This window comes from Nipponia nippon, unplaced genomic scaffold, assembly GCF_047370975.1.
Source record: "Nipponia nippon isolate SJK-2023a ecotype South Korea unplaced genomic scaffold, ASM4737097v1 scaffold_3, whole genome shotgun sequence".
Lineage (NCBI taxonomy): Eukaryota > Metazoa > Chordata > Aves > Pelecaniformes > Threskiornithidae > Nipponia > Nipponia nippon.
Window position 1 is genome coordinate 104,070,720 of NW_028262347.1, and position 26,766 is coordinate 104,097,485.

Here is a 26,766-nt window from a genome sequence, read left to right on the forward strand (position 1 = left end):
TACCCTTCCACTGCGATAATAATTCAAGTCTGCCCACTGAAGCTGGGAGCTGAGACAGTGAGCCCAGGCCAGTAGCATGGATAGAGCATGGCAGCACATTGCGTGCCAAGCACACAGTAGTAACCACAGTGGTGCACGTCTCCCTGGCCTGGGACTGTCTCAGTGCAAGAAATAGGGACCTTCTTCCCCAACAGAATTTATGGCCTTTCCTTCTCACCAGCCCTGGACACAACCCTCTTTGGCTTTCCCAGAAAAACAGGAGCAGGCGCTGGGTGCACGATACGTGCCTGGAGTGCCACAGGAAATTGGGTGCAGCCCACAAACACGCTATCCCATGGCAGTGGGAGGCAAGGGGGGAGCAGTATAATGAATCTCCCAGCCTGGGGAAGAAGGATGCCTTCTGCTGGATGACAAGAGTTTGGGAGCAATAAAATAATAACTAAACACAAGAGCACTGTGGTAAGGGAAAGGGGGCAATTAAATACCCTGTCTTTAAATTGTGTCTGGTGCCAATCAGCAAACTCCAGTGACTGCTACAGCAAAAAGACAATTCATTTCAGTGGCTATCTGGCCTGTGGTGTTTGTTGCAGAGGCACAGGAGGATCAGCACCTGGGGGAGCAGAGTGAGAGGGCAGCTGGACTGGATCTCCCCTGACAGCTCCCCTCCCGCCTGGCTTTCTCATGGCATTTGTAGCAGGGCTGTAGCACCCACTGGCTCTCTGTGGTCTCCTTGGGGCCGCTGATCCTGTGGACAGCTGAAGTCCACAGAATTAGGCCGGTTTAACCGGTGGAGCAGCACATTTTCTCCTGACAGTGCCAGAGTCAGCAGAAGTCTGGATGGGAGAGTAATGCAGGAACTGGTGCTCTCTTAGCAAGCAGAGGCCCCGTATAGGTTATGGGGCTGTTGGTTGTAGGGAGCTTGTATTGCTTAAACCTAGCCTAGGAGTTTCCCAAGGCAGCACTCCGGTGAGCGCAGCCATGCCCAGGGCATGCCAGAGCTCTTCGTGCCTGGCCTGCGTGTTTAAAGTTCACTCCAGTGGGGTGGCACCACAAACCTGCCCATGGGAGCTCGCATTCGGAACAGTCCTGCCGCTTCCCCCTCACCCCTCTTACCCATAGCCTGCAGCCCCAGCTACAACCGAGGCAGTTTTGCATTATGAACACATAACATGAGATTTAAATAGAGAAAGAAAAAAACTGAAAAGAAAAAAACCCACCAAACCCACTCTACTCTCTCTCCTCCCCACCCGAAACATTCCAGCCTTTCCTTCCCTGCCACTTGAGAGGGGGGTTGTTTATTGACATTATGCAAGTGCTGAAATATTTTTCTTTTTCTTCTCTCCCGACCCTTTTTTTCCTTTCTCCTCCTCTCTCCTCTGGGGGTTGCAAAGGTAGTTCAAACCCCTCCAGTCATCTCGGCTTATCAGCCAAAGGAGATGCATTCCTCTGGGCTGCTCCCTTTATAAGTCACTGCTGGCCGGGCGCCCGCTCGCCGCCCCGCAGCCTCCGCGCCGGCAGCCCTGCCTGCTGCCCCGCCATGCCCTAGCCCGGGCCCCGCTCGCCCACCGGGGACGCGCATCAGCCCGGGGAGGGCCGGCGGCGATGGCACCCCCGTCCCCGTCCCCCGCCCGCCCCTGAGGGCGGCCGCTGCCGGGATGTTCGGCTGGCACCGCAGCTTCACCCTGGGCGCGCCCTGGAGGAGAGGTGAGTCCCGCCGCCCCCCGGGGCCGCCCCGGCCCGCCCGGGGCCAGCCGGCGGCTGCCGGCACACCTCCCCGAACCCGCTCCTCCGCCACCCCCTTCCTTCCCCTCGGCGGCCGCGTACTTAGGGCAAGCCCAGCCCGGCCCGCCCCGCTCCCGGGCCCCGCCGGACGGGCTGCCCGCACCGCACCGCTGCCGCCCCGGCCCCGGCCCCGGCCCCATGCTGCGCTCCCTGCTCTCCGGCTGCCTCTGCCCCCACGCAGGTAAGGCTGCAATAAGCCCCCTCCTCGCTTCAGCCTCCGGCCGGTCGGCTCCTGCCCCGGGGCTGCCGGGGGGAAGGATCGCGCTTTAGGAACCGATTTGTTTTCCTCTGAAAACGGGCTTATTTTGCATTTGTAAGGGTGGAATGGCTTGCGAGAGAACAGCGGGAGAAGCGGGAGCGCTGTGACTGGGAGCGGTCTGTGCGGGAAGGAGGGCGAACCGCTTAGGACGGGAGCAGTAAGGGTGAACACCGGGGACGGGCACCTGAGCGGCCGGGCGCACCCGTCCCGCCGGCGCGGCTGGGGTTTTGCACTGACGTGAGGCGGATCGGGGCTGCCCTCAGCCTGCCGCTGCGCTGGCAGTGGAGATCGGATCGCTTCCCAGGCTTCTACGTCCCCATCCAACAGGGATTATCCCGAGTGTGAGAGGTTTTATTTGCTGCCTCCTGCTCTGTGCAGATGAGGTGACCCAGGCAGGGAAGGCAGCTACGGACCTGCAGCAGATCACTTGTAACTTTGTAAGTCTGTTGTCAAAACAAATGATGCGGTCTCAGACTGCCTTTTTCAGGCACAATGGGTCTGGTGTGTTTTATTCCTCAGACAGTGCTGCAGGCTTTGAGATCACAAGCCTCAGGTAGCAGAATCCCCTTAGCATCCCTGCTTACCAGTCAGCTTGGCTTGTACCAGCTGTAAAGAGAGATCTGCAGTTTCTGTCTCTATTAACATCACTGCACTGGGTTGGTTTGCTTGGCACGGAGGTGGCTACAGACAGGGTTTGCCAGAGTTTAAGTGTATTGCGCTGCGCAACAGCAGGATGGTAAAGATGTTACAAAACACAGCATTGGAGCGGTTATGCCTCCTGGGGTCCTGACTTCCCACCTGTATGCTGAACTCCCGCCTCCTTGGACTGCTGCAGTGCAGGAGGTCCTGCAGAGTCACCAGAGCTGCCACGTTCATGGGCATCTGCTCAGGCACTCACTGCTGGGATTGCGCTTCCCAGTGCTCCTGCTCGGGGCAACTACTCGGAGCTCGGTGTGAGCTGGAGCCTCTCTGAGGTGCTTGAGGAGGTAACTGCTGGGCACTGTACTAGCAAGGGCTGCTGAAGCTCCTGAAGCTCATTGCTCTGCCTGGCTTTGGTCTGGAGACTGCATTTTTAACTGACAATACGAAGGGCTCTAGAGCAGTGCTGCTGTGACAGCACTCCAGCATCACCACAAGATGTGGAGAGTGCTTGAAGAGATGCCATTTTACCGGATGGTGGAAACTGCTCTTTTTTTTTTTTTTTTCCCCTGGATGTAATTTGACCATGAACTTGTTCCCCCCAAGCTATATAGTGCAAGCCTGACGGCAGGGTTAGGAGGGGAAAGGAAGCTTGCTCTTCCACATGGAAGTGTCCCTCATCACCCAGACACAGCAGTATTGTTGTAGGGGTAGGTGGAAGCTTTGGTGGGGGAACAGACTCATCACACAGAGCACTGAGAATCAAAAAAAGAGATCCAGCTAGAATTTCTCCAAATAAGAAACAGGGACAGTGCTCCCTAATCACCTCGGCTGGAAAGAGGCGCCAAATATTATTTGTGTCCTGGTTTGGACCCCATCTCTACTCAGAAAGAGCTGAGAATATGCTGTTTCTTGCAAGCTTTGCAGCAGGGACTTCAAAGTTGCATCTCCAAATGCAGCTTAAGATAGAGAATATAAACCAAACAAAACTTTTTTTTTTTTTTTGAGTGGCAGCTCAATAACAGGGGTATAGGCTGAACCTTTCCCCCCTGCTGAGGGGGGGCTGTTAGAGCAGAAGTATCAGGGTGGCAGAACCTCTTATATCAGCAAGTTCAGTTTACTGCAGCTACAGAGCCCTGCATCACCACCACCTCCTCCTTGTCATCTCACCACGGTCCTTGTGTGGCCCCAGAAAGAGCAACAAACCCAAAAACTGTCAGCACTCTCATTGGAACCATAAAAGATCTCAGACATACCAAAGAGTACGGTTACACCTGCCCACTGCTACCTCGTTTGAACAGAGGCTCTCTGGGGTTTTGCCTAGGGACAGCAATGACTGCACATGAAGAATGGGTTAACAGTGACCTTTCTGATACGATTCATGAGTTCCTTTGGCTTCAGTTGAAGCACTGGGGTCTTAATGGCTTTGGTCTGTGAGGCTATTGAACAGTTGTTTATCCAAGCTTATTATAGGCAATAAAACCTGAATTACTACATACCTGTCATCCCTGGGGGGCAAGTTCCATCCTTGCAAAGGGCCTCCTATCTCCTAGTTCCTTTCTGGCTGAATACTCCTTTGCAATATGAGGCAGCCTGCAAATCAGATGAGTAAGGAAAGATCTCCCAAATTAGACAGTTTTTGCCAAGGTGTGGTATATTTGTTTCCATTGCTTTCATTTTCTGTTCAGACACATTAGTGAGCTTCATGCCAAATTTGCTATTATACAGTGCTGCTTATGAAAGCATCATTTCCTTTATTTAAGGTTTTGAACCCTTCTCCTGAAGGAGCACACAGGAATTTCCAAGGAGAAGGATTTGCAGGTCTTTAGTGAGAGCTGTCATCTCCCTGACAAAGTCTCACAAATAAGCACCATAGGTGACTGTGGGAGCTGAGCCTCCCCCCCACCCCAGGAGCGGTTACATTGCAGAGTAGGGAGAACTTGGGCACAGATCCTTGTGCACCAAAGTTATCCTTGGCCTGGTTTTCCCACTGGGCTCTATATCCAAATAAATAAGTTGCAGGGTAAATGCCGTAACGAGTAGGAGACGCTCTTCAGCTGGCGCTATGTGCAAAGTCAAGTGTTGGTCTAAAAACTGGTGACTGCCAGCCTACACAAGTAACTCCAATAAACCAGGTGGTCTGTGGGGACCTGCTGTGCCCCGGGACTTTCTGCCAGAGGTCACTAATCCATCAGACCTGTCGCTCTGTTTCAAAAACTTCACAGGTCACTTGGAATGAATAGAAGCAAGCTGTAAAAATGTCAAGTGGCCTCTCTACTTGGAAATCCATTTCCTCTTTATTTCACCCAACTATATCCATCAGTAAACAATCAATCTCCCTCTCATTCCTCCTCAAATGCCTGAAAAGAGCTATAATTATCTCCTCCTCTTCTAAAACATACATATTAAAGCAATGAATGCCTATTCAGTCAGAGTCCTTGAACCCTGTTATCTTTCTCTCAGCACCTATTTTATATGGATTTATCATTAACAGCTGCAGCTATGGGGGAATCCGTAACATTTCTGGTCACGTTTATTACCAAACTATCATCCGGAGGCACTTCACACACTTAACTAACAGTGAGACTGGAGAGCACCTTGGAGCCAAATGATCCAAGAACTTTGTGCTTTTTGTTCAAGGACTGTCCGAGATCTCAGCTTTGTTGTAATTATTCCTTCGCATTCAACATTTCAAGCAAATCAAATTGTATATATACTCCCATGAAATCCACAGGCATTTCAGTTCCCCAGTTGGATAAATTGAAATTTTGAGAATCGGGTCTATCATGCAAATATTCAGTTACCACATGGGAGTGTGTTCCTCTGGAAACGTGGATTTTTCAGTCACAATTACAGTAAAAAAAATATTTCTATCACAGTGATTTTCAAGCCTTCACAAGTTTCTGCCATTGTAGATAGAGGTTGTAACAGGTACACTGAAGACACAAGACCTTTCCATAAGCTCCCTATAGAAATTCTTAGGCTCATGATTGTCCCAATTGTTTAGGAGAAGCCCTTGCTCAGATTGGGCAGCCCAAGATACAGCAGCATGCTCACAGACTAGCTTTGCTTGAAAGGTGTTGGGAAGGCAGATTGCCTGCAGAAACTCCGTGCCAAGCAGCACCCCTGCCATTGCCAGGACTGGCATCAGGTCTTCAACAGGCCTGTAAAGCACCAGGAAGCAGGGAGATCCTTGCCCCATGGAAGTCCATGGCAAAGGTCTGTGGAGATAGATTTCCCGCCCAGAGGGTCGACTGGTAGTGGTTGCTGGTTTGGTTTTTTTGAGTGGTGCTTGTTTGTTTCTTGGGTTGTTTTGTTTGGGTCTTTTGGCAGCATAAGAGTAAACCAATTCTTCTAAGTATTGGGGTCCTGTCCTTGCAACGACTCACTGTGCCCACAGGGCTATGCAAGGGACAGCCATTGCCCAGCTAGGAAAGTAAGACAGCTCCTGTGTGCTCCGGGTGGGGGCCAGCTGGTGGGCTAGTGCTGCGAAGGAGGTGCCGGCACAGCCCCACCACCCAGCCCCACCCCTCAGCACATATGGGGGAAGAGTAAGCAGCAAAAAATGCCTATTGTTTCAGAAAGGAAGTGACACCTTTTCTCTTAAATGCTGGGAAATCAAGACCTCATCATTGGCGAGAGAAAAAAATCCCCTCTTCGCAGTGAAAGGGAAATACCACCTGAGCTGTACTGCCAGCGGTATTAGAGAATGTGTCACAGTGAGAGGACTAAAGGGAGACTTTTTGTACAGGAAGGACGGAAAATGAGGGAATGCAAGGACTGAATAGGAGAGGCAGTCTTTGATTTCTAGGTCATGAGTGACTCCAGCTCACTGGTCACTGCTGCCTAATGATTCTTCAAAAGCTGATGATCATCTCTCAGTCTGTTACTTGGAGGCCACAGCCCCATCACAGAACCTGTCCTGCATGGCAGAGGATTTAATCCTTGGCACAGCTGGAGCTAGAAAGGAGTTACTAGGCAGGCTGTGCGGGTCCTTTACGGGATGCTGAAGAACCTTTTCTGGGGCTTCACACGTGTATCTCGCTCCTGTGATCAGGTCTAAGCAGACTGGTAGGAATGATGGGGTTTGACTTTGGTCTTCCTTTGTAGGGCAGCTGTGCCAAATCTCTGCTACTCCAGCAACCCAAGTCATTGGCGATGCCCTTTGTTTCTGGTACTTTGTTCTTGTGGCACACTACAGTTGGAAAGTTCTGGTCTTCTGGATTTAAATCTAGAAGGAGTTTAATGTCTTCTGGTAGATATGAGTGGGGAGCAGTCTGTGGACTGCTCATCTTGTGCCTCTCCCTGCACAACTCAGACTGCAACTCTGCCAGCACCACCAGCCATGGATGGGTTCACTGTGCACATGAACCTTGCAGCAGCTCTGGGGACAAGCAGAGCGTTGTGATGGCTCTAATGCTGCTATCATTTGTAACACAACAGCAGATGGAGACAAGCAAAGGTTTGGCTCCAGTTGTGCCAGTCATTGTGCACATCTTTAACAGAGATTTTTCCCATGCCAAGCAGCCTACAAATGAGGATAAACATTTTGAGAAGATGGGTGGGCACAGACCAGAAGGGACGAGAGCAGCACAGGGCAGCGCTGTATGGTATAGCTCTGTACTGCCACTAGCAGCGCTCAATCTCACTGCCAACCTGGCCGCTTCCCACCACCAGTACAGATGCATCAGAAGATCACGTGCTATGACACTTGAGTCAGCGCATCAGAGGCCAAAGACCCCTCTCAGGGACACAGCAGAGCTTAACAGGGCTGGCACCGAAGGAATTGTCAGTGAATCGTCGCTGTGAGCCACGGGCATAGATGCAAAAAAGAAAAAATTGGACCTGGATTTCAATGCTTTGGAGCATAGGGATTTGAATACAGACTTTTGGCTTAGTTTACTAGAAAGGTGGGAGATTTTGCAGGAATTGGGCCTGGGCAGGACTGGGAGTTTTGCCTAGGGAGTTGCTGGAGTGCATCTCTTGCGTGCAACTTACTTGGGATAAAGAAACTTCTTGAAAGCAATTTCATGTTTAGATATCCACCCTCTTCCCTCAGGTCAGAAATCTCTATATTAATGCACTAGGCTGTGCCCTGGCAGCTGCTAGTTATTGTGCAACAGGAAAAATACACTTGGACTTAAAACTTGAAGGAAAGCAAAGCCTTGGGACAGCAGCTGATGGGAGTGTATTCACCTTTGAAGGATTTAAGTTTCTCTGCTAGGCTGCTGGCGACAGAGAAGTATCCTAGAAAGCAATTTGGAAATGAAGCAAAGCGAAGTTCTAGAGACTTAGCTGGGACACATCAATTCCTTTCACTCCCTACTAATTACTTTCAGATATTAGCTAGTTCACTGTTACCACCTCCCCATTAAATGGGAAGCAGTCTTATTCCCCAGCTGTTCAGACACGGGAGGTCCAGCAGCCTGCCCAAGGTTACACATAATCGGTCACTGTCAGTTACAGGGTTATATTACAACCCAGGGAACACTGTTTATCTCTAGTGTGATTACAGAGCCATATAACCATTTGAGAGGGCTACTAGGCAAGTAGCGCAAGTTAACCTAAGACAATGTTTGGCCTAGGCATGCATTGCCGGAGATGCTGCAGGAAGCCATACTGATTCCTAAGCGTGCACATACAACTCCATTCCCCCCCTGCTGCCATACCAGTGTCCCAGCCAGCTGTCTGAAAGCAGCATCTTTTGGTACCTTACCCCCCAGCCCAGAAGGGGTGTGGAAAACCAATCCAGGGGAAAGGAAACAAAAACCAACAACAACAATCTTGGCTGATTTCCCAGGAGCAGCAGTGTCAAACCTGGCTGGCCTCCAGCACCAGTAAATACATCCTACCAACCTTAATGCTGCCGTTCAGCTCTCTGAAGTTCTTCACACCTCCTTTCAGAAGCCTCCGTGCAGTGTTGTAACCATACCCTTGCAGCATACTCCCTCCAGTACCAGGCAGGAGTCCATCTTCCCTGCTTTGCTCTGGGCCCCTGGTATTGTTATACAAAGCACTTACAGGCCAAGTCCTCAGCCAGAATTAGCTGACACAACTCTGTTAGGGGCCCTGGTAATGAGCTAATTTATAGCAGCTGAGGGTCTGGCTCACTTTTTTTATTTTGTGATTGCACAGATGAGCTTTAATTGCACCATTCTGGTGTTTGTTGGCAATGTGCTTGAAAGAGCTGAGCATTTTTGTATGCCTCTTTCAAGATCTGTAGCAGAAACAATCTGCTTGTTGGAAGCCCTATAGTTTAGTTTCCATAACCCAGTTAACAGGGAGGAAGAAGAGACTATTCCCTCAGTGAGGTGCAGCAAGAAAAACTTGAGTTTCAGGTCAGTGCCTTAATCATGGGAGATCTCTCCACTGTAGCATAGGTGACCTCATTGACCATGGGAAAGTATCACTGAACGAATGAGAATGAGGTGCCTAAGTGTGTTGCAAAATCCTGCCATCCTTTGCATCCAGTCTGGACTTATGGTAGTAGGGGTGATAGCGTTTTGCATCATCGCAAGGGGTTGGGAGGATAAATCAGAAATGCTCAAACACTGTGGTACTAGGACCTGCCAGTGCCGAGACCAATGGTTTGCAACCTAGAACAGATAAACAAGAAATTGTTGTGAAACCATTCGATGTGGCTAGTGACCACAGGATGGGGAGAGCAAAGGACCATGTTGTCCACAGCACAGACCTTTCTCAGCACTGGAGCTGTTGGCATCAAGGGGACCCTCACGCAGGGGGTCAGAGATTTCATCTCCTTTTTTATTTTTTTCTACCCTAGCCAAACTTTCTGGTACATATGGTAGCTTTTGTAGCCATAAAAAATATGAATTAAAGCATCTGACATCTCCTTCTGTAGGCAGCAAGACCTTATTTTAATATGCTGCTTCCTGATTTCAGACAAAGAAATATTTGTGTAGGCCATGGTGAAACTGGTTAAGCAAGAAAAAAAGGGACAGATTGAAAGACAGTGAGAGAATCTCCAATCAAAGCATGGCGTGATTAATAAGTGACAGCAATCAGAGTCTGTGGGAAGGGACTACCATTGCATATGGTAATTCCTGGTCAGACTGACAGCTGTATGATTTGTTCTTAAAAAGAAAGTGCAGCAATGCAACTCTTCTCCTCCTGACTCTCAGTGGTTTTGTTGTGCCATCTGGGGTGGTGATGCCATCAGAAGAGCCTGTTAGCCTTCTGTTTTTCATGCAGATACAATGCTTTGTCTCTCACTGCTGAGAAGTGTTTGTAGCTGAGCAGGTAGGTCCTCTTCACTCCAAATCAAGAACAATTCAGCTCCACCTCCTCCTTCCAAGACTTGGCACTGAGCTCGTTCTTACAGGTGGTGTTTTGCTGCGTGTGAAGCTGCAAAAACCAGTCTCCCTATTCCTTGTCCACCGTTCAGGGTCCATCATGCTCATCCCAAAAGTGGAAGGGTTGTTACCCAGCCCAGCACAGGCAGCTCCTGCTGAGATTTCCTGTGGCATTTCTGTGGGCAATGTCTTTCTCTTGTCCCCCACCACAGCAATGTACTTGGGTTGCATTGCTGACGATCTGGCACTGACTGTCCCAAATGTGGCTCTTTACAGTGGAGAAATGGCTGTGAATCCTCCCAAGGAAGGCAGTTGCAATTCTGTATATGATAAACAAGATCTTCTATAAGGGGCTATAAGCACTATGTACCGAAATGCCATAAAAAGCCCATCAGATGGGATTATTTATCACTGTCAGCCCTTTGAAAATCCAGTGTAACATATTAAACCTATGGCTGCCTATGGACAGCAAAGGGCGTATTTCAGCGCTATCCCAAGAAATCCTCAAGATCAAATAGAAGGAATTTAAATAAAATAGAAAATGATTCATGTAATAGCTAGCTTGGCCTTAATGAGTAAAAGTCTCCCTTGTCTGTGGACATTGTGGAAAGCAAGCTGGAGGAGGGAAGGCTGGAAAACAGGTTATTTATGAAACAGGGAGTTTTCTGGGTTACCGTGAAGGAGGGCTGCGCAGTAGAGCTCTCCCCACTCTACCGCTAGCGAGGGGTCCCAGCCTTCTCTGCTTACCTAGGAATAGTTACGTTACCAGGAGTGAGTTTGTGAGGCAGCTGCTGGTTTGATGTCAGGTGAAAAGGAAGGAAGTAAGAGAGGGGAATGAAAGGAAATGAAGTAGGAAATAAGATATCCTTAAAAGTGTGTGCATTGTAGCCCTCTGAGGTGCTCTGGGTCAGGCACTAATAAGGGAAAAGATACCAGAGAAACTGCAGTTTTGTACTGCAGCAATTCCTGGTCCCAAATCCATGAGCAGATGGATTTGGAGCTGAGATTTGCAGTTTGCTAAAGGATGGATGCAGAGCTTTCACACTGGCTCTCATCCCAGTGTGAATCAGAAGTCTGCACTGTGAAATATTAGATTCAGAAACGCAGTAAGAAAACCTGGGGGCAGATCTACAACTTCTGTAGATCAATCTTTCATCCAGAGACTGTTCTACCACGTTACTGTGTGAAATAATTGTGAAAACAAGTCTCCTTTGTCCATGTGCAAAATGCTCATGAACACAGCTGCCTCCATGTCCTTTCTTTTCACAAAGAAGGTAAGGGTTCATTTAAAGAAATGACTTCATAGCTAAAACCATACAGGGAGTGAAAAAGATCTACAGTGCCTCGTTTGCTTTTCCTATCAGTACTTGCTTTTGGTCACCTGTATGTGTGCAGAGAATACCAAACAGTTTGCAAACTGCTTGTTGCAACCCCAAATTCACTTAAGTCCGCAGAAAGACAGACTTCATTTTACCCTTTTTCTGCTGGTTCAGAATACATTGAATCAGAGGCAATACTTTAGTCTTAATTTAATGTCTAGCATGCTGAAAGAACATGCACTTCTCTGCTGTATGCAGGTAATCGCTAAAACGTTATCTGGCTACATGTGGTGTTTTCTACCTATCTACTAAATCAGAACTCTGTGTACATTTATGACTCCCCCCGAAGGACTCCGGGTCTATGAAACACAACACCTCTGTTGTAGCAAAGCCTACAAGAAAGCTTCATATAGCTCAAGAAAAACGAATTAGGGCTGCCCCCCTCTACCACCTTACTATAGACAGTTCTACATTTCACATCCCTCAGGGGATGCATGATACCCTGAGTTTTGTAGCCTCTTGTGACCTTCTTGTTCTCTTTTAAGCAGGTAAGAAGAGCCCACCTGCTGAGGACAAAGTTGTGCTAACACATATGAAGATACTGAGCAATGAAGGAATTCAAAACCCAGGTTTAATCCCAGAGGCTCCAGCTGACACAGCCTGCATAGAAGACTCCCATCTCCCCGGCACCAGCCTCCCACCAGACTGCCAGGGAAACCCAAATGCAGCAGCTGCACCAGCAGATCCAGACTACGCAGATGCCCCGACAAGCACAGACTATGTAGCCACACTGCCTGACCTCAGCGCCTTCGAGTCCAAATGCCGACTTCACAGATTCTCCAAATTTGAGTCCGAGGACTCGGGGGTTGAATTGCCAAGCGGGGCTAATTCTCCGTCAACGCCAACAGGTTCAGAGAAGAGCTTTGTGCTTCACAGCAGAGACTCATTTTGTGACTCAGGTGTGCTTAGCACCTCTTCTTCTCCAGAAATTGACCATCTGATAATGAGAACATGTAAAGAGCGTGCCAGAAAAGTCAGCCACCAAGATCCAGAGAGCGAAAAGCAAGCTGAGTACTACAGCCAGGAGACAGATGCTGTGCAGGGTCCTACAGCTTCCCTTGAAGACTTCAGTGTCCCTCAGGAAGAAAGTCCTGATGAACATTTTGACCAGAACGAAAGGCAATCTCTGGAAAAGGAACCTACCCCAGAGACGGACCTTCCCAGGGAAAGCACTCTTCCCAGCCCAGGTCCCATAGAAGAGCCAAAGACAATTGCCGACAATTTCCCAGAGAACTTTGGCAGCATGCAAGACCTTCAGATCCACGGACATCAGCTGAAGAAGTACCCCACAAGTGACAGTCTGGATGAATACATGGATGAATGCTGTAGACTGAGTGAGGTAAGAAACACCTAAACTGAATCTTAGAGCTGTCCAAATACCTCAGTCAGTGTTCAAGTCCTATTGTTTGTCACGAACTAGGACACATCTGAGTGAGTTAGAAAATCTCCCCTGAAAATCATGGTAATTGATTTTTAAGAGCTCTTTTCATAGCAGCGAAATTCTGAAGTAATTCACATATATCCGGTCTGGGTAAGGGTGACTAATGGCTCATGGAGATCTGATGCTTTAAAAAGCCCTAGATTAGAGGATGGACTTGATTCTGGTCTTAAAATGAAGATTGTGAAGTTAGTCATCGTCGTCTGATACATGGGATGGGGATCAGAACATAGTTTCTTTTTCAAGGTCAGGTTATTCCTGTTCCTGGGAACAGCTGGACTGCTGCTGGGGCACTGAAATTTGGAAAGAACTTGTCTAAGGGGTAGTTCATTCCTGTCGAGGCCTGTCCTGCCCTCTTGAGCCAGCTCTCTCAAATAATGAGTGAGCAGGGAGCTAATGCACAAATTCAAATCTTTGCTGGGCTGGAGATGGAGATCCCATTTGAACTCACCAGCACAGCTGTCATAGACCAAACTGCAAAGACATAATTTCAGCAGCTTGTCCCACTCCAGACTCCCTCTTTTCCCCCTTGCGCCTTCCCACTGTGCCACTGACAGGAGAATAAAAAGCCCTTCTGTGCACCTTCTCCCAAGCGGATGCTGGCAAGCACTCGCCCCAGTGCTTTGCCTGAAGCCCCATCCTGCCAAGACGCAGACAGATCACTGCCTTGCCTGCCCGCTCCGGTGGCTTCCATGAACCAGCAAAGGAAAGATCTAACCGGGGAGCTGATTCTTGACAGAGAGACAGACCAAAGAGCCCCATGAGCAAAGGGAAAGGAGAAGGGCAGACTAGGTGAAGACGGTCACACAGACACACGAAAAACATCAAACAGTGCATAACGGGGATTTCTTCTCGGGGTGTTCATTGTGGTAATAGTGATGAATTGGAATGGGAGATGGGTGGGAGGAAGCCAAGTGAGAAATGCTGTGTGCTGTGCATATAGTTTCACCATGACCTCTCTGCCTGGGCCCTGAACCACCAGGCAATAACCTTCCTCTCCAGCATGCCAAACCCTTCCAAGCAGTGAGGAAGGTCAGGGATGGCCCATCTCTGTTAACATTGCACATCGAGGCACTGCAAGCAACACACAATCCAACTGAGCAGCCTCTTCCTCCCCAGAGCTGTCTCACACACGGCAGAAGACAGATGTCTGTTTTGCACAGTTCCTAAACAGTCAGTGACCTGGCCTTTTGATGGAGTTCAAAAAAGGACCGGAGCAGGAGAGTTTGACCACAAGGAGACTTTATAAAAAGTTACCTAAATTCTCTGTCACAGGGTTTGCAGCCAGCTTGGTCTTGTCTGACAGCTCTGGCTGCCCATGAAATTCCTTTAAATCCTTTGTGAAATGGAGCCTCAGTTTCCCAAAGCAGAGCATTTAAATAAACAAGAGAATAAATTAGAAAGAAGCTGAAGAGGAAATGAAGCTCTTGGTGGCTTATCTCCCCTCCTTTTTAATATCCTCACTGGCTGAGTGCTAAAGCTCTGTGCCCCAGAGCACTTTTCTTTGTTTGTTTTTTGAGCTGTATAAATACAGCTGTGACCTAGATGCTGGGGAAGTTTGCCCCTCTTCACAGAGTACCTCCAGGCTGCTGTATCTCAAGAGCAGCACTCTTCACACTGCTGGGATGCCAGGTAGCACCCAAGCTGAGGCAAGAAATGCCCGCGGCTGCTGCGCAGCCCTGCGGCTGCTGCTGTGCTGCGTGCCTCAGAGCACAGGGCAGTGCAGCTCCTGCAGCTGCAGAGCCTTCTGCCCTCGCCAAACCTGCAGAAGGTTGACCTGTCCTCCTGTCATGCAAGAGGCAGGACAGAGTGAGACCCACTCAGAAACAATGTCCAGCTGATCATCTGCCCATAGAGCTGATGAATGCATCTTGGTTCACCCCAGCTGAGGCTCTGCTCCAGGCTTACTCTGTCGTTCTCACATTTGCCTGTAACCTGTCCAAAATACAGCATGGTACTTAGGAACCAGTCTCTTACCTGGCCTGATATCATCTCAGGGATTCAGATACTCCTGGAAAGGCAATCAATGTTGTCTGAAAGATAGCAGGCCAGTACAGGGTATTCCCACTCCGCTTGGCAAAAAACATGGCAAACCAAATTGTTCCATCAAATCAATTCCTGCTGCATTAAGTTCATGTTGATATAGGCCAGTATACGTACTCTTGTATCTCTATTTAATGCCGTGTGAGAGCATTGTTTAATTATAGGTGACAGCAACTTCCTCAGTTCTTTTGCTGGTTTTGGGAATATAACTTTCAAGTAAGAGAAGAGCAGTTGAGATTCCCCAGCCCAGATGGCTGTGGCATTGCCAACGGCACTGTGCTTGCCGGCACACCAGAGCCCAGCAAGGATTCATTCGCTGGATGAGGATGTGCCTTGATGGCCTCCCGGCCTCCCTCACTGCTGAGGCCACTTCCAAGAGAACAGGAAGGAAAACACTGAAAAAGAGAGACTGGAAATGACCAAATGTTTTGACCATTTGGATTCATTTGGTGAATGGCTTTGGCTGAAAATATACATCAAATCATTTCAGTCTGGCATTTCTTAAACAAAGCTTTCTGATCTTTTGTTTTGAACTGTCATTGTTTTGAAATTTGCCTACGTTTAGAAAGATGAAAGAAAGTGGGAGCTGTCAAACAACAAGTGAACGAACTTTGAAGCCTAAATAAAAGCATTTCCTTTTAAGCCAGATTAAATGTTTGGGGTCAGTTTGAAGATACATAGCTTTTGATGCTTTTGCTTTGCAAACACTTCCTCACACTCCATGAAGTTTACATTTACAGTCAGCCCATACCCCTAGAAAAAGAGAGAGGGTGGGAACATTGTCATAATTAAATGAAAAAACCCCATAATTCACACAGTGCTAATTACCCTGGGCCAAAGCAGTCAAAATACTTCTCTGCAGAGAGTGGTATGGTTCAAGGGGAGAATAGGGCAACCTGTGATGGTCAGCCCCGTAGCCTGTGCGTGCTGCTCGGAGGAAACCAGAAGCTATCAGCAAGTGCAGCCCCTCCTGGAGAGCAGGGTGGAGCCGTCAGAAATATACAGCACGATCCCTCTCTTTCCTGTTATTCACAAGCCTTTTGGTGCTGTCAGCTGCCAGTGACAAATGCTTCCCGCTCAGCCTGCGGCGTCACTAATCAGTTGCTCCAAGCCCATGGTGGGAGGTTTGTAATTACGTTCCTTGACGGTCGGTGCAGTGACCGTACTGCCTCTGTACTGGCCATGCTAATGCAGTGGGAGTGGGCAGTGAGGGATTTATGGGAGGATGGAGCATGGTATAACTCAAAACTATCCACAAGAGAAAGTGAAGAGCATTACATGAAGCGCAGAAACCTAAGTCACTGCAAGAAACATCAGTGAACTCGTCTGAATGAAGAAGAGCTTCACCCACAAGCTTGTCCTGCCCATCAGCTTTGGCTCCTGCTGCCAGGTCCAGCCCAGGACAGTTTTCCATTGAGCCCAACTGAAGAAAAGCCCATTGCACACATCAAAGTAACAGATAATAGCTGAAATGAGGCAAGATAAAGTGCTGATTAGATGATCAGAAATGCAGATTTTGATTATACCTCAATTAGACAAGAGGCTTGAAAACAACCGTCTTTCTCGCAGCTCTCACTGAACTTCAAACCTTTGTAGTGCTCAGATGCTGCGGTGAGCATGATGTTACACATACACAGAGACAGAGGGACAGGCTCCCACCTCTGCAGCTCTGGTGGCTTCAGAAGAAAAATGTGATTTTTATACCAGTCAAAATATTGACTGGAGGGCTCTAGATAAGCCAAAGTTCCCAGTGCAGATGCTTATCCTGTATTTTTTCTGCTTGATCACCTGCATCTTCACCTTCAAAAAAGTAGGTGAGATGTTTTTCCTTCTTCATAGGTTTCATCAACTCAAAAACGGGCACATGGCTTTTGTTCCAATACTATTTGACAATCTCCATATGGGGAATGGGAAAAACTTCAGTCCCGTTAGGTGAATGTTTTGAGAAGCTTCAACTGGGAGGACAGAGACTGGAAGAGACTCATCCTGGAAAATGTCTTCAGTTTTCCTATGGTTCCTCACCCTCCACTGCTAGCATAAAACTCTCTCACAGGTGCTGAGAGGAAAATATTTAGACCAGAATGTGACAGAGCAGGCTCTACGCTGCACTTGGCATGACCAGAAGATACCGAGGGCTGTTTAGGTATTACCAGACTATGGAAAAGAAAGTGCTGGAAGGGTCCCTAGAAAGGCCCTCTCTGAGCAATCATTTTAGGGGCAGCCAGCTAAATTACAGAAATTTTCTGTATTGAACGCCTGCCGTATCTGAGCAATCCTGATGCTAATGGGTCTTGTGGCAGGGCAAGCAAGGTGAAGTATCCCCCTTAAAAGCTTTTACCCTTGCATGCTGACCACAGAGGCGGCTGGCCCTGCAGGGATGGGCAGGCACTGCGGGCTCTGCCTGATTTGCCTTTTGTTCATTTGGCTTACTGGGATCGCTTCAATAAAATGCAAATTAATTTCCTATTAAATAGGCCAAACTGCCTGCCCTGAGCAGCCTCTGAAGGATGGCTGTGAAACAGGGGCCTCCAGCATAGAGTCCAACCTTCAGTCTAGTTTAAGTCCCCTACAGGTGTAAACCCACCTTGCCCCAAGATGTGGAGCAACTGCTCTACACCGTTTCCCTCTCATTTTCTGGGGACCTGTATTTATTCTCAGGAGTTGGAAGTTCTCTCTAACTTCTACTAAAAGCCAGATTTTCTCCATGCCTGCCCAAAACACACCTTTGCTTTCAAGTGCCTTCAGCCCCAGGCACAGGCCACTGGAAATCAGGGCCACCTTCTCTTCTCCTCCCCTGCCCTTTTTGCCCTATAAACCTAGCGAACATGAAGCAGGACCTTACCGTCTTAAGCACTGGACAAATATGGAACAAAGAGAGGCTCCCTGCCCGAAAGAGGTGACAGTCAAATGCTTCATGCTCTCTCCCCAGTCCTGAGGTTACAGCCAAATGTTTTGCTTTATCCGCTTTTCCAAGAGCTCCTCTGTCCCTTGTAGTCTTCCCTTGTGTTTCTACAGCTACAAAAGGGGTTGGATTTGGCTCACTGCCTCCATAGGGCAATATAGACATACCATCAGTCACTGCAACAGTGAACTGGCAGAAAAGGGGAGTTGTTACACGTGCAAAAAGATGGTACAGAGTGGCAGAAAGCCTACATTTTCAAGGAGAGTGAGGAACTTTTGACTACCTATTTTGGGACAGCTTAAAAAAACTCAGATTTTCAGAAGCTAATACATACTTTCTGAAAATCATGCTTCTGAAGCTGGGCACCCCAAAATCCCTAGCTGCTTTCAGATACGTGCATTATAGTGCATTTGATTCAAGCTTTTCTCAGCAGGCACCACATAGGCTTTGGTCTCCCTGTGGGTCCTGGGGCTGCATCCCTTCCCACTGCACAGACACGCTAAGGACTCAGTTTTATGGCTGAGTAACCTTTGTCTTGCCACCACTTCTGCAGGCTCTGCCCGAAAGGAGAATAAAAATCATGAATGTGAATGACTGGTTGGCTTGGAGTCATTACAGTTTTTCTTATGATTTCATGTGACCTCTGTCCCAACCTCAGACACAAAAGCATCTGGACATAATAATACCTGTTTATAAATAACATTGTATCATCATTTGTTTAAAAAGAAGTAAATTCTAATGTTGATTATTTTTGAACACACCATGAGCTTTCTGACATAATGAAAAGACAGGAAGAGTCCCAACGCTGGCATTTCCCCAAAAATGTAGATTGTTGTGGGAAAGGAGACAGAGTAAGCTTCCTGCTTTTGTAGAGGGAAATTATTTTTTGAAGTAAGATAAACTTAGAGCACTGCTTTTGTAAAGATCGAGGCTTATTTTACTTACTGATATCACATGCACATCAGCAGGCAGCGCCAAGGTGGAAGTGAGCCTCTGCGTGTATTTGTTAGCAGCACGTTCGGCGGAGTCCGCTTGCGGCACAGGAGAGGACACTTGCCGTGCATGGGGAAGTCCTGGGGCCAGAAACAGTGAGGTGCAGAGCGGGACCCTGGGAAGCACCGTTGCCTTTCCTCTGCCGCAGGATTACTGTTTGTCTCCGGCACTGCCCTTGGCTGAGCAGCAGTGAGACTCTGTAGGTCCTGGGTGTGGAGAGATCAGTGGTACAGAATATCCTGCCATAGCCAGACAGCAAGCTTGATCCTGCAGACTTTCTTCAGGCATCTCTTAATGACTGAGAAAGTAGCAGCAGGGACGTAAGCTGGGATCTGCTAAAGACCAGTGGAAAGATGTTCTTTCACTTTGGCAGCTTGGTTCAGGCACATGTCCCTTTCGCTGATCCACCAGTGATGAGGGTCTGAGTTCATCTGTGCTATAATGGTTGCAGATTGCCAAAGGCAGACAAAATGTACCCCCAAGTTGATTGCGAAGCAGCAAATCACTGCAACCTGCAGATATGTGCCTTTGGGTAGAAGCCAAGCTCAGTCTCAGTACCTATAAGTGTGACTTGCACTGAGGACTATGGGCTAAGTGAGCCATACTAACCCCAACCATCTATACCATGCAGTAGAACTATTTTTGTTTGTAAGGGTCCTGTGGCCAGTAAAAGACAAAAATTAGCCTAGGAAGTGGAACTAGAAACAGGCTGTCATGAGGTTTTCCTCTGCATCAGCCTGTGATCAGTCAGAAGAGTCCCTCTGATGGAGCATCTTGCTGACTAATCCAGAAAAGAGCTGTCAGCAAGCAATGCTGTAGCTCAGATCCGGATATAACCAAAGCCTCTTGCAAGACGAAGCCTGAGTATCTTTACCATGGCCCACACAACTGTAAGGAGCGTGCTGGGCTCCCAACTACTAGGTAAGGATTGCTCTGCTCTTACTCCATGGTCCAAGATGCATTGTCATTGCAGGTGAACCAAGGTAACAGCAAAGCCCTGGGGTCTGGTCTGGGATACCTGGAACACATTTGCCAACTGATTGAGAAGATTGGGCAGCTGCAGGAGCACAACCTGCGTCTCCAAAAGCAAGTGTGCAGCTTGCAGAAAGAGCAGAAGATGAGCCAGATAAAAGAGGTAAGCAGACACCACAGTATCTTCCATTAAATGATATACTCAAGGCCCAGACAGAAAGTTCCAAGTCTGTGTGAGGGAAGATGCTAATTTACTTGACCCCACACCCACCTGGGCTGGGTGCTCTGGTCTTCAGGGAGCCCTCGCCCACCACAGTGGGCTCAGCTTCCCTTAGAGTGGGCTTGGGTTTCTCTTCTTGTTCAACTTTTTTCCCAGATGTGCTTGCTGCTATTGAGTTAAAAAGCATCCCTCTCACCTCTTGAGGTGGCCAGCTCGAAGTCAGTAGCTTTTACTTCTCTAGAGTTGAAAACTTCCCAAGAACACATCCTCCCCTGTCAATGCTATCAAAACAAAACATTTCCATGGACCTCCTTAGCAATTGTGTTTTGAATTAAAAGCTCTTTCTTTTCATTCTGGTTTCAAACTGTCAAAATCCCAGAATTTCCCACAAAACAGACACAATGGAAAAGAGCAGCAGTGGTACCGCTAACCCAACTCCATGCTCTCTTTCCATTCTTGCGCTTTTGAGCTGCCAAATGAAGAATCTCTGACATGAAACATCTCAGTGTTCCCATTTGTCTTTTTTTATCAGCCAGAGCTAGCTGGGGAATTTGACTGAAATTTGCAAATCATTTCAGCATCCTCCTAAACAGCATTTTTTAACCCCTGCATATTTTGTTCAGCTCCACCCCACCTCTGCTTCTCAGTTCTTTTTCTTTGGCCATCACACCAGGTTTCCAGCTTTTTTCCTCCCCTCCCTTTCTATTTATCTTATCACTCCCCAAAGGAATAGAAGGGGTTTGTCACACTCAGCTATTTCTTCCCAGCCATGCTGTGGCGAGTCTTTTATTCTCCCGACAGCATCATTCCACCCCCAGTGCTGCTTTCCCACCTGCTGGGACTGGATCTGCAGTAGGTGACTGACTCCTCCTCAGAGGCAAAGCCAAGTTGTGAGTCAGGTTGCAGAGCAGAGTAGCCTGTCATTTCCATGTACCCATCTCTCACGCTCAGAGGAATGCAGCCTCCTACATAGAGCCTGGGAATTGTTAACACATTTCCTGAAGCTTTACAACTGTGAGTCATTGCTTAAAGTAACTCTTCCAAGCTGCAAATTCAGGGTCAAATCCTCATCTGGTTTATGTGCCCCCTCCTCCCCAGCTCCCACTGAAATAAAAGGCACCGTGCTTTCATTTAAATATTTGAAACTTTGATCTTTTTGGTATTTTCCAAGATCTCTCAGCAGTGCCTTCTCAGCCGCATTTGTCCCATACCGTTCAGGGGGAAACTGAACCCCCAAGATGTAACATTCAGCACTTGCAATGTGCTCTACAAAACTGGGTCCTCGGGTATCTCGTGGTGCCTGCATCTTCTATATCTGAGCAGCTCTCTGTGCTTTTCCTCTTCAGAGTCACAGCTCCTCTGTGTAGAAGAGGAACACTACTTCCCCCATCCCCATTTGCCATGAGACATGGAGGCTTCTGACCACATCGCATTTTGGAGGGTGTCCTACAGCTACTTCCCAAACCATGTTCACTCTCCACGCAGACTATCAGCATGGAAAGGTTTCCATGCCCCAGACACGGCTAAGGAAGACACAAGCCCCAGAGCAGAGATGGGTTAGTGTGGTATTAAGAGCTGGTCGTGAGGACTGTAGATAGCCAGTGCTCCCAATGCTGTTCTTGAGAGCTGTACAGTCATCACCACAGAGACTGATGACATTTTGATCCTGGGACACAAAGGGAACACGGTTACTCCACATCCTTTGCTTTACAAGGAAATCTTTAATGCCGTGGGCCAAAAGCAACATCTTTCATCAGATTTTCAAAGCACCTCCCAAAGGTATAGGCAATGCAAAGTGCCATGCTGCTGTGGCAACCTAACCAGATGAGATGTTACATTAAAACTGTCAACTGCTTGGGAGTCCTCCAGAGGCGCTAAACTGGTGTTGGCCTGCCCTGGTTCCAACACCAATAAACAGCTTGGTTTCCTTTCCACTTCAGCTGGATAAAGCTCTCCTTGCTCCCTGCCCTGCTAAACTCTTGTGCAACATGGTTGTGCAAGGTGGAAAATCTCCCTTTCCCACCACACCAGCTACAGCAGAAGTACACTAGCTGAAGTACCACATACAGTGAATCTGACTGGTAACATGCAAGCGAACTATGGCATCCCATCAATAAAAATACAAGATACTGGTGTCTGTGCACATTCCAAAACAAATAACATTATCTCAAAACGCGAGTCACTGTTATAATAGATCTGTTTATTTACACAAATGCCTTAGCTGAGCAGCTCTGTGCTTAGAAACTTGTATTCAGTTCCTTCGGGGAAACAAACCCAAAAGACGCTGAGTATCAGGCAATTTAAGTTAAACACCAGTTAACCCATGAAAAATCAATATTACCAACTCCAGGCTGCTCAGCCTTTTAGAGAATTAAATAATTTGTCTGGGTTCTGATGGGTTTCAGGACAAGGCTGGGAATCCCTGGACTGGAATGACTGCAATTTGTCTGTACCATTGCACCACTCTCTTACCTTGGGCCGTTGCAGCCTGAGAGTCTGCATAGTTTCTTTTTGTCTGGTGTAGGAGTACCTTCTGCAGCATTGCTCCTGTGGAGCTGCCAGCGTCTTCCTCAACTCGTACCAAGACATGAAGACGCTTTTTGTCGGGAGGAGCAGACCTCACAGCCTCTTGGTTCAGACTGGAAACCCTTCTGATCTTTCCATCATCCCAGAAATAGGAGCGAACACTGAAAAGCTGAGCAGATGCAATGGTGAGTTCAAATACCTCTAACCTGCCCTCCTGCTTGCTGACCAGCAACTTCCTTTTCCCTAGGAAAGACAGATGGGAACAGAGCAAGTTGTTAGTGGAAGTAAACCTTAGCTGGAAAGCTGAGATGCATTTTAAAATGCTTTGTCTACACCTAGGATTTTAACACTTGCTGCTTCACGTGAGTGAAGCAGGACTTTTTGCTCTGCAGCTGTGGCTACAAAGATTATGACAAATCATTATAAAATGGGTCTCTCTTTTGGAAACTTAGCATGCCTGAATGGGTCCATTAGTGGAGCCTCTCCACGTGGCTTTAAAATCCTCCCAGACAAGGTAGGACTTGATCTAAGATGGAAAGGCTTATGCCTGTTGTTAGTCTCCTACCCTCTCAAGCAGGCACAGAACACATTCCTGGAGGATGACTTATTCTATAGACCAAGTGGAAATAAGCCCCAGCTGCAAAGCTTGGATCCAGTGACCAACTTTTCCAGAAAGCTGAGAAAGACTGGGCTCAGCCTACTGATGATAAAGCCAGCTGAAAAGTCTGGATCCAATGTTAGATGTGAACCAGCCCACTAAGCGAGGCTGATTAGTTTATTTCAAACCTTGGACTTCAGCCTGCCTCTAATACCTGGTGAAATGCAGAACATCAACATGCCTCCTAGCAGGACTGAGTCAGAGTGTAAATGGCCTTTGGGATCTCCAGTGCTGAGGCTCCAAAATGCTCTTTCCTGGCAGTTTCAGAGCAGGCCTGGAAGGAAAATAAGACCATGAGGAAGCCATTAGAAAGTCCTGCCGTGGTCAGACACTTTATTGGAGCATTTACCTTCTTTCCACTGCAGTGTGGCATGAAGACACATGGAGTCTCATCCCATCATTAAGTCTTTAGGGTTCTCATCCCATCTGGAGTCGCAGCTTGCTGGCAGCACTGCCCAGAGGCCGTCCTAGCAGGACACTGCTGAGAAATGTGAGCAAGTCCTTGCATTTCATTGCAGGAAGTGAGAGATACCCGGAATCAGGAAACAGCCAGCCGATGGTGGGGCTCAGGAAGTCGACAAACAATAGGAACAACAAGGAGAATGAGTTCAGAGAAGCTGGTAGTATGGCTGAGGGACAGGCTTTTCCGTCAAAGGACCCTGCAGTAAGAAAGGTGAGTGATAAGCTTGGAGCCAGATTCCGAGTGGGACCTGTGGGAGGAGGAGGGAGAAGTTCTGCTCAGGCAGATCAGAGTGGGGTGGTGGGAGAACAAGCCAACCCTGTCTGCTGCTGAATGGGGCTGGGGCAGTGAGGGCCAGGGTGGTCTGTGCCTCTCTGCTCCCAGCCTTAAATAAAGACAATGGCTGTGTCTTCATGCCAAGAAAGGCACAAACAGAGCACTGGTGCAGGGGGGAGAAGCACTGCAGACAGCAGCATGGGCTTTAGCCCTCGCTAACTCCAGATAACTCAACACGTGAACTCTGTCGTAGGTATCTTCGCTACCATTGCTAGCAAGATTAAACCAAGCACACGTTCGTTACCACATATAAAAATTTTAGTGGGTTAATCCTTACCCGGCAACACTTATTACCAGACTGGCAACACATCAGTGTAATTAGCTCCAGTCCCCAAAGCATGTTTCAGGGAAGCCATGTCACTAAAGTCCAAGGGAGCCTGGATCACTGAAGTCCAAAGGAGTCTGGATCACTGAAGTCCAAGGGAGCCGGGATGAATGCTTTTCCTCTCCCTTTCTTTCCCATTGTTTGTGGCTGCCTCAGCACTTTCAGGTTCCGGTGGGGATCAGAAGTGCTGAAATGCCAGGGCAGAGGCTCTAATCAGAGTATTCCCAGCCTGACAGGAAAGAGGAAGAAATAGGTCTCTCATGGGAAGGACCTTGTCATGAAATTTCCACCCCAAAGTTGCTAATAGGTTGCAAACACTTCAATGAACTTCAGAAAATAAATCAAGGCTGAATCCTGAAAGGTGCTCCATGCTCTGGCTTGTGTCCAGCCAACTTCTGGAGTATGAGCATTATTTTAAGCACAGGGGAAGCCCTGATGGCTTCACAGGACTGCAGAATCAAGATCCACGTTCTTTAAACTGAATCCTCATGCTCTTGTTACACCACACCTTAGTATTGTCACTTCATATTGCATTTTGTACCCTGAGCATGAAATACCCCATTTACTTCTACATTGCAGGTACTGTATGAGAATCCTGCTACACTAGTTCCCAGGCTACTAGGTGCTATACACATGAACTGGCAGTCTAAATAAAAAAGAGAGGCAAGAGGTGGAGGAGGAAAGAAGGGATTATCATACACGTGAGGGACTGAATCGTAAAGAGATAAAGGACTTGACTAGGGCTATGGGTGGACTCCAGCGCAGAGCTGAGAACAGTCTGTTCCCAGTACTGTGAGATGGTCTCGCTGTCTTGTTATTTATCAATGTATTTGCCTTTTGTTTTTAGGGTCTGGACGTCAGCAAGAACAGCTCGGTACGTACTGCCTTTGCAGAATATATTTAACTTGTACCTGCATTATCATGGACCGAGCCCCTGTAGTGCACAACATTATACATGAACAAAAGAGGCTCACTGACCCCCGATGTTTACTATCAAAGTAACGGCCACACATGTATTATGACTTACTGCATGTGGTGCGTTGTTCTCCCACCCCCACTGCAGGCAACAGCGAGCTAGCCTTCAGAAACAGGCAACTGCTCAATCTTTCTGTCATATTAGCAGTGCTTGCTTTTCTGGGACAACACCAGCACAATGAGGGACTAACTGCTGAGGCCTCCAAAACCCTTCCACAGCATACGTTAATCCTAGTAGTAAACACAAAGGTTTGATATTTCCATGAGTAAACAGTCTCACTTATGGGCAATTAACTCAATAGCACAGAAACCAGTGTTGCCGTTTTCAGCTGAGCCCGTGACCTCATCTCAAGTTTTGAACTGAAAACTTAGCAGAGCCCCAAGAAGAATTACCGCAATAGGCTCTGCCTGGGCTGGTGCCTGCGGCTGGGCAGCCGCCAGGTTGTGCTCCCAAGGTGGCCGCAGCTCATGGAGCAATGGCTCCGCTGGTGGCACAGCGGGAAGGCACCTCGGAACAATGCCCTGAACGTGACAATGGTTTGAGAACTAAACTGAAACGGGAATCGTTTCTCCCCATTACACTAGTCCTGGGGCACAATCTTTTTTCTTCTGTACCCAAGGTTTTCCAGCCATTACTTTAGGAAATTTAAAACAATTTAGCAACAAAACATGAAATTTTTTGATGCGTGGCTCCTTTTCAGTTCATGAGTCCAGATGAGCTCAGCCCAGAGAGAACAAACATTAGGGAGGGCCTCATGAGACTCCCTGACCTCCTGATAATCTCTATTAGCATTTCAAATGTAAGTGCCCAATAGCTGTGGCTTGCGGACGTGACAGGGAAACAAAGACTTGATCTGTTCTAATTCATGGTCCACAAAAGTCACCACCTTGAAAAGAGCTGATACCAGTGCACCTGGCCTAACAGAAAGGGGAAGGGAGTCGAGCTGCTTTTTTGGGTTGTTTTTGTTGTAAGGGCCCCCCTGGGTGCTTGTGAGTAGGTAGGAAACCAAACCTATCTTTCCCTTTAGTACAGTATAACAATAAGGTAAAACGTGCCTTTAGGCAGCTACTCAGCAGTCACCAGTGAAGTGCCCTCCCTCTCTGAAACCTTAAGTCAGAAAGAACAGCAGGGTTCTAGACACAGAAATGTTACCAAACAGAATACAAAAAGGATGGCATTGCTGACAGTTGATCCATCCTGTCTCATTGTGTCCTATACAGGTACAGGCTGGCCACTGGGCATCACTGCAGGGTGTTAAAAATTCTTTTGTGGGACCTGACTCTTACCTGTCCGAAATAAAGAAGCTCCCCTCTTCCTACCACCCTGGAGTACCCCAAAGTATGATACGTTGGCCAGATGAGGTCTGCCAGCAACTAGTCTCTGGTCCTTCAAGCTATGGTTTCTTTTTGCTCCCTAGGGTGAGAGCCATGCTTGGGGGAGAATGAGAGATCTTATGAGGAAGACACGGCTGAGAAACCAGAACAAGCTGGGGCTGTCCTCTGCTGCTCTGAAGAGGTCCTGCCCACAGTTGTACAGGTAAGGCAG

The 26,766-nt window shown here is 48.0% G+C and overlaps 1 protein-coding gene across 4 annotated transcripts in view; it reads left to right on the forward strand.

The window, feature by feature from the left end:
• The first annotated feature begins 1,432 nt into the window (after positions 1–1,432).
• The window catches only part of LOC148054812 (uncharacterized), a 32,733-nt gene continuing 7,399 nt past the window's right edge, over positions 1,433–26,766 (forward strand). The window contains exons 1-7 of one of the 4 annotated variants that reach the window (XM_087765950.1): positions 1,433–1,704; positions 11,858–12,711; positions 19,722–19,883; positions 22,465–22,651; positions 23,643–23,797; positions 25,093–25,119; positions 26,639–26,757. In XM_087765950.1, the coding sequence (XP_087622076.1) occupies positions 1,656–1,704; positions 11,858–12,711; positions 19,722–19,883; positions 22,465–22,651; positions 23,643–23,797; positions 25,093–25,119; positions 26,639–26,757 (1,553 nt within the window). In that variant the 5' untranslated portion in view covers positions 1,433–1,655. Of the gene's footprint in view, positions 1,705–1,739; positions 1,964–11,857; positions 12,712–19,721; positions 19,884–22,464; positions 22,652–23,642; positions 23,798–25,092; positions 25,120–26,638; positions 26,758–26,766 lie in introns of those variants that run through there. The other 3 variants (XM_087765952.1, XM_087765953.1, XM_087765954.1) reach the window with 3 other exon arrangements.